Source organism: Gnatocerus cornutus, chromosome 7 (assembly GCF_029298725.1).
Source record: "Gnatocerus cornutus isolate USDA-ARS CGAHR chromosome 7, icGnaCorn1.1, whole genome shotgun sequence".
NCBI classification, from domain to species: domain Eukaryota; kingdom Metazoa; phylum Arthropoda; class Insecta; order Coleoptera; family Tenebrionidae; genus Gnatocerus; species Gnatocerus cornutus.
The window spans coordinates 16,123,943-16,144,858 of NC_142239.1; the positions used below are offsets into that span (position 1 = coordinate 16,123,943).

General features: G+C 34.0%; 2 protein-coding genes and 1 long non-coding RNA gene across 3 annotated transcripts in view; 1 reads left to right on the forward strand and 2 right to left on the reverse strand.

Annotated features, from left to right (window-relative positions):
* LOC148171660 (uncharacterized) overlaps nucleotides 1–20,916 on the reverse strand; it is a 54,263-nt gene that overhangs the window by 32,914 nt on the left and 433 nt on the right. The window lies entirely within an intron of this gene.
* LOC148171662 (protein scylla-like) lies at nucleotides 1,169–2,476 on the reverse strand. Its single transcript, XM_088042080.1, has 2 exons — nucleotides 1,939–2,476; nucleotides 1,169–1,881 (listed from the first exon to the last, which is right to left on the reverse strand). Exons 1-2 carry the CDS (start codon nucleotides 2,355–2,357, stop codon nucleotides 1,791–1,793), a joined length of 510 nt encoding a protein of 169 aa, XP_087898206.1. The 5' UTR covers nucleotides 2,358–2,476; the 3' UTR covers nucleotides 1,169–1,790.
* On the forward strand, nucleotides 10,539–20,832 carry LOC148171663 (protein charybde-like). Its single transcript, XM_088042072.1, has 3 exons — nucleotides 10,539–10,821; nucleotides 19,683–20,040; nucleotides 20,094–20,832. Exons 1-3 carry the CDS (start codon nucleotides 10,647–10,649, stop codon nucleotides 20,176–20,178), a joined length of 618 nt encoding a protein of 205 aa, XP_087898198.1. The 5' UTR covers nucleotides 10,539–10,646; the 3' UTR covers nucleotides 20,179–20,832.

The following is a 20,916-nucleotide window of genomic DNA, read 5'->3' on the forward strand; positions in this document are numbered from 1 at the left end:
CCGCGATCAGCAAACGGAAAATTCCGAATTTCGTCCGCTACAAGATGACTAAAGTTAATCAACATCTGTACACTCTGCAGATGGATTGGACAACAATAGCAACCACAAAGCGCTATCTAACATATTTGCTTTACTCGTTATACCCGCTGTGCAAATAGGTGAAGTGTAAATATTGTCGGCAAATACAATATGATAAAGTTTATCTCATAAACCAAACAATTAACGACAACCGTATCAGCACTCAATGTTCGACACGTTTTCATAGAATTTGCTGCACTTTTCCAGGAATCGAAAGCGCATAGCCGACATGCCACCAGAATTTTCTGTGGCGATAATGGCGAAAAATGTTGACAATTTCAAGGAAACTATATGTAGGTGAAGCAGTCTAATTTTCCGCTAATTAAAACGAAAAGTGAGTCATCGATTGAAATTTGATTCAGTGAAAACCAATGAAAGAGAAATAATGGCTGGGTATAACAATCGACGGTTGCGACTAATTAATAACGTGGATGTCGACAACAAACTTTCGAACCAATTGTTTTAGCAAAATGTTGACGTCGAAAGTGAAGTCGATTTTGATATGCATCAGTCAGAATTGGGGGTTGCACGAAAAAAAAATTCAATAGTTAGCAGTGTTCGAACAATTATCGCTTTAGACAATGAGTTGTCAAGTTTGGTTGAAGGATAATTTAGTACAATTTATTCCGTACCAGTTACAATTCACTGAGAATTTAGTCGCTGACAGAGGAAAAGTTTGAAGGGATTAGACGTACTTGAAACCGAATTTAAACTAATTTAAGTTGCACTAAAATCCAATCCTTCTATTCCAATTGAATTAGTGCTTTATTCACGTTTATTAGTCCAATTTAGACTAAGTTCGACTAAACGGTTTAACGAAGTATTTAGTCAAGTTTAGTTCGTTTTTACCAACTCGGTTCAATTATAAAGAACGACCAAACGGCAAAATTAAATGTTCAAAAATTCAATGTTGGATTTATGCGCTCGGCGTTCAATAAAAAAATTTGCGGGCGTTTACAATAATAGATGCAGATGGCGGAACATCGCCAATCAGTCTGCGATTCAAGTATGTAAAAGTGGATCAATATTTACAAAAGATCGTTAAAACCGCTCTAGTTCGTTTATTGTAAGGATCGGCAATAAAAGCATGTTTAATTTTCAATAATTTTTTTTTATTACTTTTTCTTTTTTTCATAGTACAAAAGCTTGAGAGTTGTACAGATACTGTACTATCACACAAGTAGCAAAAACTATGATTATAATAGACCTACTCATCCATTATAAAAACTACATGTATATAAAATATCTTACAACCTAATTGTTATAGCCTCTTACTCTTAACATTATCGTCATTAAAAAATATAATATGTGAACATACATGTTAATTGAAAATTTGTACGACCATGCATGTCTTATTATTGACGTTTAAACGAAAAACAATTCTACTCTATATCACAAGAACAAAACACAATTGAAAAAAAGCTTCAGTAACCTTTAAATAAAATTTAAAAATACTTGAAACATTTTAAGTACACAGGTACATCGTATTATCATTGTATTATTATAACACATATCACGATGGCAGAAATCACAGATTCCAGAAGGAATCCTCTCTGTTATTAAAAAAATAACACCTCTAATCGAGGTTTTCAAATACTGTTAAAATAAAATGAAATAAAAAATAAAAACAAACCTAAAACTAACATCACGCTGCGCTTATAGATTTCTTTATACTTATAAAAATATAAAACTCGTATGAAGGGATCAGTCTCTTAATTCTTCGAGGACAAGCCGCGGTACAACTTCTTTTTGGTAAGTTCGTACTCGGTGCTGATGACAACAGTACTGCCCCTGGTTATCTTTCTGTAAAGAAAACACAACTGTAGTACCAAATCACAGTAAAAATTCTCTTCAACTTACTTGAGGAATTGGGGCAGAAAAGTCCAACCAGCGTTGGCTTGTTTGAAGGTGAGATAAATTTCGAAAGTCGATGGTGTCTTCGGATCTATCTTGAAATTACTCAGCCTTCTACAGTCCTCTTCGCCTTCATACAAAAGATATAACGTACAACCTTTCAAACCATACAACTCCGTCTCGGCGATTTGGAGAACATCCTCAGCGACTTTCTGTAAAAGTCCGCATGGTAGAAGGACTTCTCCACAGGATAAATGCGTCCGCTTCGCAGAGCGGATCTCTTCTTCTAATCGTTTCGAGAGGAATTGGACCGGCGAATCGCAGTACAATTCTTCGACTTGTTTCGAAGGATCATAGTACCATTCGGCGAAGGAATTCTTCTTCTTCTGGTACTCCAAAAGGTGGTTAACCGGTAAAACTTCCATTTTTATATAACACTAATATCACCCGATATCAACAGGAAGCGGCCGCTTCTTTAGAACTCGACCAGCTTCTTACACAACCAATTCCAAACAACTGCGGAACACTTCACTCCGGTTCACTTTTATCATATTCCCCTACCCCGGAGTCGAAATTTCACGATGCTCCGTTCGGTGTTCATCGTTACATCACGTACTGATGTTTCTTTGTTTGGAACACGAACATGATTTTTTCTATTGACAAAAAAACTGTTTCATACAACAAACTGGGACGCAGCTTTTCAGACCAAATTGCCACTTTTGTCGGATGAAACTTGCAGGAACACGTCGGGAAGAGAATTAAGATTCAACCAAAAGCCGTGTTACATCAGCATGCGTACGGGCAAACTTCCAATTTACATAAAATTGTCTTTGTTGTTGCATCATCTAGAACCTCCAAAGCGATTTCTGATGAAATCTTGTTGTTTTTATCATACTTCGGTAGACACAGTGACTGTTTCCAGCGGCCTTGGAAATGATAAGCTTTGATACCGCTAATACGGTTTATCTCGAATTGCACAAAATCTGACTCAGTAAATATTACTAACTGAATTTGCCATGGCCAAAATGAAGATCCTCCGCAGGTGCTGAGGCAAAAACCGCAATTCTTTGTCTAAAAGCCCCACTACCAATTAGCCCACAAAGAAAAGGCTCGTTTTTCCTATTCATATGTGTTATGTATATTTAATTCATTTTGTCGTTTACGGACTGATTACATAATCTCAGTATTGCATCGGGTAAACGACCTGACACACTAGTTACGATCGCAAAATAATCAATTCAAATGGACTCAGAACAGGTAAGTACAGTGCTCGTTGCAACGTTTGATTAGAAATTTTGAGCAACGTTCCCAGGTTTGTTCTTTTCGTGTGACATTAATGGAGATCATAATTAGAAAAATGAATAAGAGACTGCTTTCGCTTGATAGATTACTCTACCAATTGTAGTTCAGGCAGTTAGTGGAAAGTTACCAGATAAAAAACCGTACATGTATCGATGAACATCTGGTTCTCTTTATATCTTATCTCGCGACTCGCGGTCTAACAAATATGGGTATTGATTCACCATGTCAATAGAATAAACATTAGATTAAAGAAAAAGAGTTAAAAATTGAAGCGATTTTTGGTTCTAAATTAAAAAGTAATTTTGTAGAGGTCCGGTGTTATTTCGCCCTTATACGTTTCTTGTTTACAAATACTCAGCAATCGTAAATTGCATTGTTCAGTTAAATGGCAATAAAAATGCAATAAAAATTGACCATGGAAACATGAATAATAGATACAGTAAGTAGGCTGTCTTACATTAAAACTGACAAACAATAAACATGTCAAACGGTAAAAATATGCTACTTTAGATATGTCTAAACATAAAAATAACGAAATCCATTAAAATTTATAGAAAATGGCTAATTTTAGAACTGTTAGTTCAGTTTTAATGAATTTAGGCCCAACTTGGTATAGTCAATCTAGATCGATTTGGTCAATTTATTCGAGTTCTGTTCAGGCTACAAATTCAAGTCTCAATTCAAAAAAAATTGCCAATTTTTTTATGAGAACTACGAACTAATTAGTTTCCATTTTGTTTGGTCTTAAAAATAAAAATTTCTAAGAATTGAGTCTTCAGCTCTACAGTTTTGCAATTTGGTACAGTTACTAAACTATTCGAAGAGAGAAACTTCCCCAAATTTTATAGCTGTAGCACTAAAATTACCAGAATTACGATTTTTAGTGGCAAATATAGATTTTTTTTTTTTAATTAGACTTAAAACCAAAATTTTTTGAATTTGGGTCTTTGCTCTACAATTTTGCAATTTGGTAGAGTTAATAATGTATTCAAAGAGAGAAACTTCCCCAAATTTCATAGCAGTAGCACCAAAATTATTAAAATTACGAATTTTAGCAACAGATATTGACAATTCTTGGTTGGTCTGAAAAAAAATTCTAAAATTTGAGTCCTATGCTCTACATTTTTTAATTTTGGTAGAGCTAATAAACTATTCAAAGAGAGAAACTTTCCCAAAATTGATAACTGTATCACTAAAATTACCAGAATTACAATTTTTAGTGACAAACATAGGAAAATTTTGCTTGGTCTTAAAAATAAAAATTTCTAAAATTTAAGTCTTCCTCTCTACAATTTTGCAATTTGGAAGAGCCAATACACGTTACCATAGTACCAAAACTTGCAGCATTTCCACAATTTTCCGAAGAAATTGACAAATTGCGTTTACCTTCGCATAGTTTTCCTCGAAACGATCTTTTTTTACATCTTTTTTTACAGTGGCATAAATAACTTAATGGAATATTTCACGAGTAACAATAGCATTCCAAAACTTAAAAAATTAGCAGTTATGCATTTCACAAAGTTCCATAATTACATGTTTTGGAGATAAAAACCCTACACGTGGAAGAATGTCGAAAAAAAAACTTGCAATATTGATATAAATTTTCCAAGACACGTAAAGCACACAAAAATGTCAATTTTTCTTATTTTCAAAATATTTTTTCTAACTTGGCGTTTTTCCCAATCTTAAAAGAATAATCTTTTAGTCGAAACGTAATTGTCACATGTTTGTTATCATTGTCAGCGGTTCGTTTTGTTCTATTTCGATCAGAACGTCTTGTAGACATTGTCTGAATATTTGTGTGACAAACATAACTTGTTAATATTTATTCTTTATGTATGTAAAATGCTTATCGGGACACGGGAAGTTTATACAACCTTACAACAATTAAATTTCTACATAGAAACCGAGTAAAAATGTCTTTGTTTGGGGTTTTGACCTTAAAAATGATTTCGTTAGTGTTTCATCATATCATGACTCAAAAAAGGCCTTCATGTAGTGAATTTCATTTGAATTACTTATTTCAGTTGGTAACAGATGTAAAAATATGGATTGTAGGTGTTTAATAAATCAATTTCATTCCGTAGGGCAAAATAAACGGACTATATATAACTGTCCGTAAACACGATATAAGTATAGAACTGAAAAAACTGATCGATTCTATTATTACCGCCACCCTACTGGAAATTTCTGGTTTTCAACTTTCGTTTATCTAAGTACATAATTATTCTGGAAATTTCTGGATTTACTTTATCACCGAACGCAAAAAGGGTTAACATTGCATCAGATTCAAAGGACGAGCGATGTTTGCAAACTGACGCTGTATCTCAACATTGATATTTTTGGCTGATGCAATTACAATGTTTTTGTTTACAAGTTAAAGTCTACGCTAACAATTTATGTACATTTGAATTGTTCGATTCCAACAAAAAACCCAATCAATGGATTTCCTTTGTTTTCACTTTTCTTTGTTCGGATAATCTCAGCAGGAGAGCGCAGAGGGAGGTGAAAGTGTTGAATAGAACGTTTGGGGTGGGTTAGTTAGAGGACAAGGACGTTAAAAGTGCGCTTGCGTCCGCGAGTGTAGGGCTCAGCTGACATCGATTTTGGAATTTTCCAGATGATTCCCGGAACCACCTTGGTTACATGAGATTTTCCGGGGGCAGGGGGGAGCAACATGGAAATAGGAAATGGGGGAAAATTAACATTGTCTCCAATGATAGTCACGTGACAATTAGAAAAAAGTGCTCATTGATACCACTTGAAGAAATCAATACGAGACTGCGCACTTTCCGATTCTCTTTGTTTCTCTTCATTGATGCTTATCAGGTCGATTTTCTCCGGTTTTTATGAATGTGATTGAAAGCAATCTTGCCAAAAGTCTGTTTTATTGGAATAGTAGCTATAAATTCCGTGGGGGATTGGGGAGATGAAATTAATTCGCCACAAAATTCGAGAACAAAGAAAGCTTCCTTTGACTTGACTTGAAAGACGTCTTTATTAATAAAATATTAAAATAATAAGAAATGAAACGAGCTACCTGCGAAAAAAGCACAATTTTTCATTTCTAATCATCAACACGGAGCTTTTACCACCCAAATGGCAGAATTCTTGAGTCGCGTCCAATCGTATTTGTTTCAAACGAAAAACACGCTAAAGCTAATCTAGACCGTCTTTCAAAGAAAAAATAACTAACCAGAACTGATCCTTTGTCAAGTCGAGAATTCGCGGTATTTTTCTGCAAATTGGCCGGCTGTTAATTTTGGGGAGCACCTGCTCGTTAATTTGTATCAAAAAAAAATTGAGCAGTTTTAGCGTCACCATTAGAACTGCTTAGGTTTTTATGACCCTTCAATTTTTGTATGACCTATTGAGGTCGCGACCCACACTCTCTGAGCTCTAAACCAATTTAATCAAGGGCGAGCGCAAAATAACAGTCTTAAATTATTTATTTAACTTGCAGTGTTGGAGGAAAATTCGCGCTAATTGTCAAGAAGGAAAGTAAACTCGTAAAGTAAGCTCGTTGGTTAGTAATAACTTCAAAAACAGATTGTTTATTCAATATTCGCTATTTCGTAACATTCATCTTGCTTCATGTATTATTGTTATTATTTATTTATAGGTAGAAAAATTGTATGTAGATCAATACATTAAAATAATTTAAAAGTTAAATATTCCAAGTTAAACGACCCAGTTTTTAAGATGCGCTAAAGCAGAGAAGAAATATCGATTATGGTAACAAAATACAATTTTATGAATATTATAAATGTTTTTAAAATTCCGATTTTTCTTTGTTCCGAGAACTTTTTTCTTCCTGCTTTGTTTAAACGGAAAAGGATTAAGGTGTACTTTTTTTTTCAATTTAAAAAGATTAAACTGGAAGGATAATTTTTGAAAATAATTTAAAATTCAAATTCTTTCAGTTCGGTCAACCTTTATAAAAAAATCTCAATTTTGCATTTAAACACATGAGTTTTATAAGAAAGAAAGCATATTTCATGAAACTGAACCACAAGAAAACAACACTTTATAAATTAATTATTTGGAATTAAATTAGCTCATTTTCAAAATAATCTTATTTTTTTTGGGTCTGTTGAAATCCAGAATTCTGCATTTAGACAAACAGATAAAAATTCTATAAGAAAATAAGCATTGACCATAAAACAAAGCTTTTAACAAAAATTCTAAATTTTGGCGCATCCACCATTATTTTAAATTTAGTTTTTTTCTCATTTAAATAATTTTTTGGAAAGTTTCTCGTCCCTGCGGCCAAACAACCAAAATTTATAAAATTCTAGACACCGGCAACTGTCCAATTTAATTTTTTATACAGAAATTTGAAATTGTAACGAGGATTTAGCGTCCAACAATTTTTTCAAATTAAACTTTTTTTTTGGGCCAGACAAAACATGTGAAAAACTAACCGCTTTCATGAAAAAATTAAACTTACATTTATTTTAAATTTGTATTTTTCATAGCTCTGTAATTTTTTTAAGAAATTTTTTTAATCAATTCCGTGAAGTTGTCGACAATTAAAAACGCGATTTTCCCAAATTTAGTTCGTCCTTGCAAACGCTCGATAAAAACATCATAATAATAACAGTACACGTCGTTTAATAGCGCCTGTTTTGAATCCCTCGGTACAAAGTACCACTTTTAATCGTTATCATATGATTACATAATAGCCGTGCAGACATCAATGTTATTTGTCGTTATCAGTTGAACCACATCTCATTATTCAATTCTGTCTTTTATGTCATCCAGTGAAGCATACTACTGAAAATATTAGCGAAACGAATAGTGCTCTGTTTACTAGCACGAGTTCAAAATACCGCAACTGGGTCAGGATCAACCACACTACTCTCCCGATTACTGTCCGCTTGAAAAGTTAACAGTACTAATTCGGTTTCCACTCTGCAACCATATGTGGAAATTTCTACAACCCTTCATTGAATCCACACTTGTTGCACTGTTTCGATGATAAGAGATAACAGCACAAGATACCAAAAGGAAAGCATAGGAGCCAGATTAAGCCACATTTGCTGTAATGTCTTTTTATCACTCCGACTCGACAAACTGGACAGTGGATTCCGTTTTCGGCATTTACTATAAATTGTTATTGGAGTTTAGATAGATTTCTTGGGTACGTACGCATATACTGAGAAACTGAGGTAGCTCTCACAGCTGCTAAAGAAAGGGTTCTGAGGCTTTCTACTTCTTCCTCGGATAATGTGTGGGCGATCATACGGACCAGATTTTCTCAAATCGATTTGGTCATTTCAAAGAAGTTGACATTTGCCCAAAATGACACCACATTGACATGGGAAGCGTTGTCAAAAATAAAAGAGATTTTGAGATCAATTAAAATTGTATCAGCCTCATATCACCAATGAAATGTTTCCTTATCAATCACTCAATTTTGATCATTTTCAAATCGGCCATTAGACCATCACTTTTAAGAGGTGAAGAAGTTATTGACAGATACTGCAACACGTCAGTTTGAGAATGTTTTCTCACAGTGTTTGTCCTCAAAACCATGAAAACAAACAAGTTAACATTTTTTGATAACATTGTATTAAATGATTAATATCGAACTGATACAATCAAACTAATCAAACTAATCATAATCATTCATGCGTGATTGGATTGGAAATAATTATAAAAATCATTCAATGTCAAAAGCACTCGAAAACAACCTACCTCAATATATGAAAACACGAACTGAGTAATAAAATCTTTTTTTAACTGCACCTCTCAAGGACCTCTCTTTTCTTCTATTGTTATAATTAATCCAAGGCTACAATTACCGCTTTGTATGGACAATACTGTCACTACAGGGAAAAAACGTGTAAAAATTTGAAGATTGGGGTTTCGTTTACCCCCCAAAGTCCCCCAGACGTTGTAATGAAAAAAGGAGAGTCCATGTCATTATGATAAACGATCAGTTGTCATGTTACTCAAACTTAATGAAGCTCTTCCTACGAAATCTTTTTTTTTTTGTTCATGGTCATTGTAAGGATTACGCATTCAGTCAGCAAACCAGTTCACTAAGTAATAAATAAACAAAAGAAAATATTGCTAATCGTAAGATGATTACAATAATTGATGTGGTTTTGTTTGTGAAACGCTTCTTCTGGTTGGAAAATTGGCTTGCCAAAAAATTACAATTTGGGAATAGTTGGAGTAATATTCCGAACTTTCCATAAATTCATCTAATTACATAATTTTGAACAACTTCAAGAAGAAATTTCCGCAGTTCAGAGCTTCTAAAATTGAGTTTAAGTTGGCAACGCTTTTTTCTCCGCCACCATAAAGTGGTAAAGTTTGAAGTCATTTAACTTGAATCTAATTTTTTATTTTTCTTAAAAAGGCAAGCTTTGAAAGTCCCAACTAGTACTTTATATTTAACGATTTGACTTGTCTATTGGTGTTATTTCGTCACGCCGTGCAAGGCTACAAAGCGCCCCAGAAAACAACCTCTTGAACTTTACATATTGTCAGTCGTACCAACTGAAAAACAGGTCTTCGGTCGTACTTCTGACAAACTTTTCCCGGCCTATCCATACTCAAATTTTTAATATCAACACACTCAGTTTTCACTCGTTTTCATTGTACTACTTTCTATTTTCAGGATGACCATTTATCTACAGAAAAACCGTGACCAAACTGTAACACTTGGAGTTACATTTGACCAAATTCAGATGGTCAAAGAAACACGCAAAGTTATTTTATTTCAAAGAGAATGGTGTTTGAATTTTGTTACGACCATCAATTCGTGCAGCCGTAAACAGATGTTTATATTTTTTAAACACCAATACAACACATTTGCTGGATCCCTTGACAACAAGAGGTGACTACGTGCGTTAGTAAAAGACCAAAGATGAGGAGACGAAGACAGCCTTAACATAAACAGGAAACCGGACCGTGGCAGATTTATCTCAGACTCACGTCGCTATACCTCTCTGTCTTCCCTGTTGCTCAATTGTTCTTTGTTACGAAACCTGACTTTATTCAAAGTTACTACTAAAAGTACGCGAGTTTGCGGTAAAAACACATCAAAAAGTGACAAAAGTGTCTCAGAAGACGACACTGGTGGAGCACCCACCCCCAAAAATTGCGTTTCCACTGAAAAAACCCAAAAGTAAGTCAATCAGAGCAGCCGGTTTACCGACAGAGACAGAAACTTCAAACATCCGTCGTTGCTATCCCCTAATCGATCGTTACAGCTGATTTTGACGGCTGTTACCAGGCAGAGGGAGCATAAAGAGTGGAAGATCTTCCTATTGGTGGAAACTAGCCCCACCACTCGATCAGCTGACTTATGTGTTCGAGTTCTTTGTTAGCCGGCACCCGGTGCAGCGGTTTCTGGAGACCGGAGATGACGGAAGGGTTGTGAAAAAAAATCGGGAAAAATGTTGAGGAAAAGGGGCGAGGAGGAGCGACCCTCCAAGAATTCCAAACTTCAAGCAGTTTTCAGCAAATTGTCGGGGGTCCTCCCCAAAACCCCAGAATTGGGGAGTCCCAAGACCATGTCATCGGACATCATTGAATCGGTTTTTGTGGACACACCGGTTCCGGCACCCTCAAGTAAGTCATTTCAAAAGTTACCAACGGTTTGGGGGTTGTAACAAATTATTTAAATTTACTCGAATTTTTAATTTATTGGGATTTTTTACCACCCCTAAAATCATAGTGAAAAAGGTGTGAAAGTATTCGCTAGATTTCAGGTTTTTTTAATGGTTTAAGTTGTTCCTACTGCTTGTCAGTGACCGATTTTTCGTCACGCTACTGGTGCGAAACAAGAAAACAACAAATTTTTATTTTAGGCTAGTTCTGCCAACTGTAAAATTCCAATTTTTCCAAATATTTATGTGCATACATTGTCATGACAAACAATGCACTATTGATTAGTTCAATTATCTTACAAATTTTATCAAAAAAACAACCAAAGATTGCCAACTATAATCATTTATCCAGTGTAGAATGTTTTTAAGTCTGTTGGTATCATTGTTCTTACGATTTTGACAAGTCAGAGCTGCCAACACATTTCAAATTCCAATTCCTGCTCGACCCTCTTTTCTTTTAGTTTCCCCAACCAAAAAAACGTAACCGTTTCCAGTACTTGCAGCAATAAAGCTTGACGTGATTTAACAATACCTACTTTATGGTAGGAATTTGATCCTTGTTATAATCACTAATAATATTTCATGTATTTGTAATTAATTTTTATTCATATTACTTAAAGTATAGTGGGTGGTAGGTTTATCTCTGATAACTAAGCTTAACCTTTGCTCCTGATACTACCCTAATATAGACGTCTGCCCTTTGATCCGGGTAGATATTCTTAATTTGTATTTCTAATAGAAATTATGTATTTGATCTTTGATCCGGATGCGACCCCCATTAGACATTTGGTCTTTAACCCATTTTTATCTGTTAGAACTCATATAAAACCACCACCACCCTGTTATAATTAAATTCCGTTTTTACCATCGTACGTTGCGGTTACCCTGTAAACGTATTTTTGTCGAATATACATTTTAATTAAGTACATTGAGTGTCTCTGTGAGTGCCCATCACTGATTTCCCTTTTTGACGACGACAAGTCCCAAGAAGGTCCCATAACAAAAAATTGGTGTCAGAAGTGGGATTGGGAACATTTAATTGGAAGATTAGAAGCATTCGATTGGGAGCATTGGAAGATTGAAACCATCGGGATCAACATTCCAAAGAAAACGCAGGATTCTTTCGCGGTAAGCAGAGATTTATTTTTCTTGCTGTTTTTTGTGCTACTTGTTATTGCTTGTTATAATCATGCCTGAAACTCCAACAACTCCAGCAACTCCAGTCCATAATTTCTCTGATATAAGGTCTTTAATACCTGATTCATTTTCGGGAGATCGACGAGATTTTTATGAGTTTCTTCAAAACTGTGAGAACGCTTATAAGTTGTGTGAAGGTACACAAAAAAGTTTAATGCTTGTTTATATTGTGTCAAAACTAAAGGGATCAGCTAGAGCTCAAATTCAGGAAAAAGAATTTACTAATTGGGATGACTTAAAAAATGTTTTAACCGAAGCTTTTTCTGATAATAGAGACTTAACTCAGTTGCTTGAAGATTTAAATAATATTAGACAAAACAGAACGGAATCAGTACATTCATTTCACACTAGGTTAGACCAGATTCGAACTCGTGTTTTAAATGCAATTTCTCTTAAACATAGAGGTGATATAAATTTACAAGGTAGATTAGATTCAATTCGCGAGATGGCTTTACAACGATTCATTCTTCATTCATCAGACGAAATCTCTACAGCTCTTCGTCGTAGTAAACCATCTACATTAGCATCTGCACTTTCGGAAGCTTTATTAGAAGAAAAACATTTGCAAGTTCGAAAAATTAACAATTTTAACTCTGTAAAAATTTGTAACTTCTGCAAAAAACCTGGTCATTTACTTAAAGATTGTCGAACGAGAAAAAAAGGCAACGATAATAACGTGAATTTCAATAATCAAAACGCATCCAGCGCGAGCAATCAAAATTCAAATCAAAATAAAACATGTAATTATTGCAAAAAATCTGGACATTTAATTCACGAATGTCGAAAACGCGAATATAACAATAACAAAAAACGACAAAATCAAACTACAACTTCCCAAGCCGATGTACATTTAAACTCCCTTACAGTCCCAGGTAACTGCCGTACCTGTGGACTTACTCTAAATCTTAAATCGGCAAGAAGTCAAAACGAAAATCTAAATGTTTGTAAATGCATTATTAATAATAATAATAATCATCATGAGTCTAAAAATAATCGAGTCGAGAACCCCAATAATCATAAACTAAAAATAGAAAACGTCTTTTTATCTCATAATGATAGTGCCTGTTATTTATCGGTTAATCACCAGAATTTGGATTTCAAATTTCTTGTAGACACAGGGGCAAGTGTAAGTCTAATTAAAGTGGATAAATTACGAAAACTAAAAGGTGTTTTTTATAATCCTCAAGATAAAGTTTCGCTGAACGGTTTGAGTGCAAACGGTTTAGTTGACACAGTCGGTAGCGTATCTTTAGATTTAAATTTCTTTAATCACAAGATAACGATTAAATTTTACATTGTTAAAGACAATACGAATATTCCATTCGACGGTTTAATTGGCAACGATTTTCTACTAACTCAACAAAAAGCCGAAATCAATTACGAAAAATCTGAATTAAAACTTAAAGATCTGCCATTTCCTTTAAAACTCAGTTTTAATTCAAATGTCAACAATAACTGCTATTATCTTCCACCTCGTTCTGAGACAATAGTTGAAGCTAACATTCTAAATAAAAATATTTCAGAAGGTCTAACTCCTGAAATCAAAATTCTTGACGATGTCTATCTTGCTAAGGCAATTCTGAAAGTTAATGAAAACGGAAAAGCATTAACCACAATTCTTAATTCTTCTAATAAAATAATCAAAATCGAGAAAATCGACTTAGTATTAGAGGAATTCGACAGTCATGCATGTTTCACGATAAACAAAGACTCTGTAAACAAAAGCCAAAATTTAAAAAATAGATCGGATCTATTACAAACCAATTTACGATTGGAACATTTAAATCCAGAAGAGAAATCTACACTCATGGATCTCTGTAAATCATATGACGATATCTTTTATCTTCCGGGTGATAATTTAACGCATACGGAAACGGTTCAACACGAAATAATAACAACAAATGTAAAACCGATTTCATCCAAAATCTATCGTTATCCAAAAGTTCACGAAATCGAAGTTGAAAATCAGATAAATCAAATGCTAAAAGACAATATAATCAGACCATCAAAGAGTCCATACAACAGCCCACTTTGGGTTGTGCCTAAAACTAGAACAGACACTTCAGGTAAACGTAAATGGCGCATTGTAACAGATTATCGTCAACTTAATAATTTCACAGTAGGCGATTCCTTTCCAATTCCAAATATAGACCATATTTTGGATCAGTTGGGACATAGTAAATATTTCACTACTCTAGACTTAGCAATGGGATTTAATCAAATATTAGTAAGACCTGAAGACGTCAATAAAACAGCTTTTTCAACACCTAATGGGCATTACGAATATCTTCGCATGCCTTTCGGACTAAAAAATGCACCTGCAACTTTTAGTAGATTAATGAAATCAGTATTAACTGGTCTTGAAGGAAGTCAATGCTTCACATATTTAGACGACATCATAATATATGCCTCTTCATTACAGGAACATAACGACAAATTGCAAAACGTTTTCGAACGGTTAAGAACAAACAATTTAAAATTACAACCCGACAAATGCGAATTTTTACATAAGGAAATCTCATATTTGGGTCATGTTATTACTGATAATGGCGTAAAACCAAATCCTGAAAAGATTCGTGCAATTGTCGACTATCCTACACCTGTCGATCAAAAATCGATTAAACAATTTCTCGGTTTAATGGGATATTATAGAAAATTTGTTAAAGACTTTTCGTCTATTGCAAAACCATTAACAACTTTGTTAAAAAAGGGTGTAAAATTTGTTTGGAATACAGAACAAGAAAACGCTTTCCAGCATTTCAAAAATGCCTTAATAAATGAACCAATTTTGCAATATCCTGATTACACGAAACCTTTTATTTTAACTACGGACGCTTCAAATTACGCGATAGGCGCTGTTTTATCACAAGGTGAGCTAGGTAAAGACTTACCAATCTCATTCGCGTCTCGTACACTCAATAAGGCTGAAACTAACTACAGTACAACAGAAAAAGAATTACTTGCGATTGTTTGGGCTACAAAACACTTTCGACCATACCTCTATGGCCAAAAATTTGTAATCATCACTGATCATCGACCATTAACTTGGTTATTCAATTGTAAAGATCCGTCTTCCCGACTCATACGTTGGCGCTTAAAATTAGAGGAATACGACTACGAAATTCATTACAAACCGGGTCGTATAAATTCAAATGCTGACGCTCTTTCAAGAAACCCCATAATGATGATAAACAACGAATCATATGATGATTTTATTCGTTTTCATTATCAAAATCAAGATTTAATCGAAATCAATCACATTCGCGAAAAACCATTTTCCAAATTTCCAAACGCTTTCTTCATTTCAAAAGACCTTAATCAAAATAACAAATATTTTAATTCAATCTCTGAACGTTATGATTTAAATTTAATTCCTCACGAAATCGACAGTTATGATACAATAACTTTGAAGAATGATCAGACGCAACAAACTACATTTTTAATGATATCACATCTTAACCACTTTGACGTACCATCCTATAAAGATGTGTTTTATAGTTTGCTCAATTTGAGAAAGAAAATTCGGGAAGCTAACTTAAGAAAAATTTTCATTGAAAATCCACGATTACTAAATAAGAGATTTAAAATAGATTTAATACACGAAATGATTCATTATATTTTCAATCAGACTGATGTTGAAGTTTCCATAATTGACCGTTGCAAATTAGAGCCAAAAGACGAAGAAGAAATTATCAACATTTTGAAAGAAAATCATTGTACTGCCATCGCAGGACATCGGGGATTTTTCAAAACGTATCAGATAATCAAAGAAATATACAAATGGAAAAACATGAAAAAGGACATACGAAAATTTATAAAAAGTTGTAAAGATTGTCAGTTAAACAAAACAAATCGTCACCCTCTTAAAGCACCGATGGAAATAACTTCCACCGCAACTCAACCATTTGAAAAATTATTTCTCGATATCGTAGGTCCATTACCTATCACCGAAAGTAATAATCGATTCATCCTAACTCTTCAAGACGATTTAACAAAATTTTCATACGCATATCCAATTCCAAATCATGAAGCTCAGCAGATTGCTGAAAAATTATGCGAATTCATCATGATTTTCGGCATACCTAAATCGATTGTAACCGATAACTCCACTGATTTTACCTCTAATTTGATTAAAGAAGTTAATAAACTTTTCAAGATCCGTCACATTACTACTTCACCATATCATCCACAAAGCAATGGAGCTCTAGAACGTTCACATTCCACACTTAAAGATTACCTCAAACACTTTATTAACAAAACACAAACCGATTGGGATAAGTTTGTATCAAGTGCCATGTTTTCGTATAACACATCAATTCACACAACAACTAAATTTACTCCCTTTGAGCTAGTTTTCGGAAATAAAGCTATTTTACCACAAACAGTAACTTCTTCACCAGAATTCAGATATAGTTATGATGACTACCATCAACAATTAAAACTCCGACTAAACAAAACATTCGAAATTGCCCGCGAAAATTCAGGAAAAAGCAAAGAAAAATCCAAAATTAGATATGACAGAAATTCGCACGACTATAATTTTAAGAAAGATGATTTGGTACTTATCCAAGATAGAGCAAATAAGCCAGGATATAGTAAAAAACTATCACCGACTTATAAAGGTCCCTATAAAATAGAAAAAATTAATCCAAACCAAACAGTCGTCGTAATTATTAAGAAACAACGGAAAATATATCACAAAAATCTATTGAAGCCATATGTTTCAAATTAAGAAAACCAAAACCCTTAGTCTTATGTTCAAATTTCTCATCTTTATTACAACTCTGTTCAGTCTCTTAAATTAAATGAAAATAAGCTCAATGATAACATTAATAAATTCAACTCGTTTAGTAAATCAGTATCGGAAAATATTAACAATATCGTATCAGCTCAAGCTGTTCTTAATCATCTAACTTTATTGGAAGAACTAATTGTCGAACTAAATGAAGAATGCGACACAATAATATCTTCAATATTATTTACAAAGCAAAATATTCTACATCCATTCATTGTCACTCCGACCGATTTTAAGAATGAACTAAGTAACATCAAACTTAAATCGAATACTCAACTTCCAATTCCTCTAGATCAAGAATTTAAAATTCACAATTATTTTGCATTAAGTAAAATTTCAGTAATTTATGATAATGATGTTCTAATTTATGTTATCAGAATTCCTTTAGTAGATAACATTAGATACTTTTTATATAAATTAATTCCTCTCCCTTCACCATCAAATCATTCGACTGTCTATTCCTATATCAATCCTAGTTTTTCCTTTCTAATGATGAGCATTACAAGGACGCACTACGGACAGTTGGAAGATCTCTCTGTTTGCTTGGAACTGCCGGATTCCGAATATCTTTGTCCAAGACCTGTCATACGTCTAACGTCACAACAACCAATCTGCGAAGTGAAACTTAGAGTTGAAAATGTCCAGTCCATACCTGAAGATTGTATGACAAGAACCATCAAGGCAAACATCGAAGTTTGGCATCAATTATCCAGTAATCAATGGTTATATGCTATGAGCCATGCAACACCAGCTACGATCTCATGCGACTCTGATTTCGAAAACGCCATCGAAATTACGTTCAAAGATGTTGGAATTTTGGAATTGGCACCTCACTGTCACTGCTACACGATGACTACAAACTTGGTTGCTTCATCCAATATTTCCCACAACTTCACGAACTACATTCCACATGTCGACATCAATTCCGACGATTGCTGTGTAGAAAATCAGAAGATTTTGGTAGCTTCGCAAATGGATCCTATTCACATCGACAGCAATAATTTGGACGAACTTCGGCATGCGAACCTCAAACTTCAAAAGTTCGATGACGCCCTGGAAACCGAGATGAACAACTCCTTTGGCAGTCATCAGTACTTCAACTTTTTCGGATTCTCGATCGCAGTGCTTTTCGTTCTCGTTGTCGTATTCTCTATCTGCTGCTGCATATCGAGATACTGCTGCGATTGCACCTGGATTCCTTGTGTCGGACGGTTTCTCCCAAAGAAATGTTCTGGAAAACTTCTGTCCAACTTTTGGGTACCTCGAAATAGACGTGACTCCATTGCACTGTCTGTCCACACTGGAGAACGTTTCGAAACAACTACAAGTCCAGCGGTTCCAATGGAAGAAAACAATGAACAAACTCCTGTTATTAGTAATCCTTATAATTTGCGATCAAGAAATAGTAGTTTATCTAAATTGTAAATTTTGTAGGTATATCAAAACTCTTAGGGAGGAAGAGTGTTATAATCACTAATAATATTTCATGTATTTGTAATTAATTTTTATTCATATTACTTAAAGTATAGTGGGTGGTAGGTTTATCTCTGATAACTAAGCTTAACCTTTGCTCCTGATACTACCCTAATATAGACGTCTGCCCTTTGATCCGGGTAGATATTCTTAATTTGTATTTCTAATAGAAATTATGTATTTGATCTTTGATCCGGATGCGACCCCCATTAGACATTTGGTCTTTAACCCATTTTTATCTGTTAGAACTCATATAAAACCACCACCACCCTGTTATAATTAAATTCCGTTTTTACCATCGTACGTTGCGGTTACCCTGTAAACGTATTTTTGTCGAATATACATTTTAATTAAGTACATTGAGTGTCTCTGTGAGTGCCCATCACTGATTTCCCTTTTTGACGACGACAAGTCCCAAGAAGGTCCCATAACATCCTTTATTTCCCTTAAAATGCGAGCAGCATGTAAAGTACCAACTGTTTTTTACAACACCACTTGTTACGCATTTGTTGGTGTTATTTCGTCACGCTCTTGGTGCAGCCATCGACTAAGAAAAACACGTACTAGAATATGTTTCTGGTTTTTATTTGTTGAAAACCAGTTCTGCCAACTCTGAGATTTAATCTTTGTGAAGCAAATGATTTCCACCAACACAAAAATGGTTGTTCTTTGGGAATCAGAGCAGGCGTTGTGAGAAAACAAAAAAAAAACTTGCTGGTTTTCGTCTAAAAATACATGAATAAAGATTATAAATATGCTCGTAAACTTTCTTAAACGTGGTTTCTTCTATATTTATATAATTTATGCACACAAGTGATTGGTTATAAAAATTAATAGTAGTTCGGGACGGAACTTAATTGAAAATTTTTATGATTGTTTTATGACCAAATTGCATAAATTGTCTACGAAACTATGATTTATGACCATAAAATGATGTCGCTTGATATTTATGTCAATTTTTTCAGTTACGGTAAAAAATCGAAATACTTTTAATGTGGCAGTAATTCATTAATTTTGAATAAATTATTTAAATCAGGTTGACCAACAGGAGCGGTAATTTTTTATCAAAACAAAAAACGGTTATAACTGAGCAACGAACTAAAAATAAATTTGATGAAAATGTTTGGATTTGACATCCTGACATAATTTACGAGCTTTCCTCCAATCACACGCCAAGTTTCATAGAAAACACTTCATCAAATATTTCCCATTGCATAAACATTTTTTGTACTATTTTTACCCACAACTTGGCTCGCCATCTTCCACTTGAATTTTTCGTTTTTCTTATCTCCACCCGGAGATAAATCAATCAGTCTAAAATTAAATCTTGCATAAATAACATTTTACTTTCGTTGCAGGTTGTCCACAAGACTTTCTTCCATCTCCCGATGACAGAGGACTCTGTCTAACAATCCCATCATTAAGTCATCGTTTAGAGATGGAGTTACGATCGGCTAAAAGAACTCACTTATCCTGTGGCGAAGTTCTCTTACCCTGCGGCCTTCTCCATAGAATATCCCGGGATATCTTAGCAATGGCCGAATCAGAACCGTGTGGGATTCGTGGTTGTCTTATTTATGTTAATTTCGAGGGTTTAGAAGAATGCAGAAAACTGTCTTTGATCAAGTGTGATCCAGGAACCGCCACAACTTTTGAACTGAATTTGACGTTTAAGCAAAGTTCCACGAGATGGAACTTTATCCCGCAATTTTTAAAGTAAGTTTTGGACTGGCGCGGAAAATTGTTTTTTAATAATAATTTTGTTGTAGAAATTTTGCAAGAGGTGGTACCATCGTGGTAAGTCCGGCTTATATCTTAAGCAAGAAAAAACTGTATCGTTCTACTTTAGAATAGAATAACTGACAAGACTGATGTATCAAAATCGCCGTCACATTTCGTAACATGACACGTCTAATTTTACACATTCATGTACCACAAATTTCGCTTATCCTCACCGTATGTAAATTACAAAGTCTATTAACATTAGGATTAGTGTTTAGAAAGTCTATTTATCTTAGAACCAGTGACTGAACTTCTGGAATATGATCACAACGCATATGAAAGAAGTCTTTTTCATAAAAAGACTATAATTAGGATCAGTGATATTGAGAGTGATTTCATTTAAAATGTACCTGTATGTTAAGATCAGTTTGTTTAAATTTTAAAAAAACTGATGTTAACAGTTGCATCCAATAACTTTTCCAATTGAAAACTTATTGGATGTTTTGTATTTTTGTTACTCAAAAGTTTATTCATTTCCTTGGTGGAAAAAAACTGATATTTCAAGAGTATTTGTTGAGTTTTTTCAGAGGATGATTCTTTGTATATTGTATAAAGTAAAAAGCAAAGCTCATTTTTGTGATACTGATAGAACTTAATCAAAATTTTTAATTCAGATTCAGTATTTTGCAATTTTTGGTATTATTATAAGTATTAGCAAGTATTGGAATGGAAGGTTTAATCTTTGACTGTAAAATGTGTTGCTGTTATTTTATTGTAAGAATATAAGTAAGATTTGTGTGATAGTACTACATGGTACAGGAAATTTTTGTACTTTATCAGATTTACTATGAATAAATATATGTAAAAAAC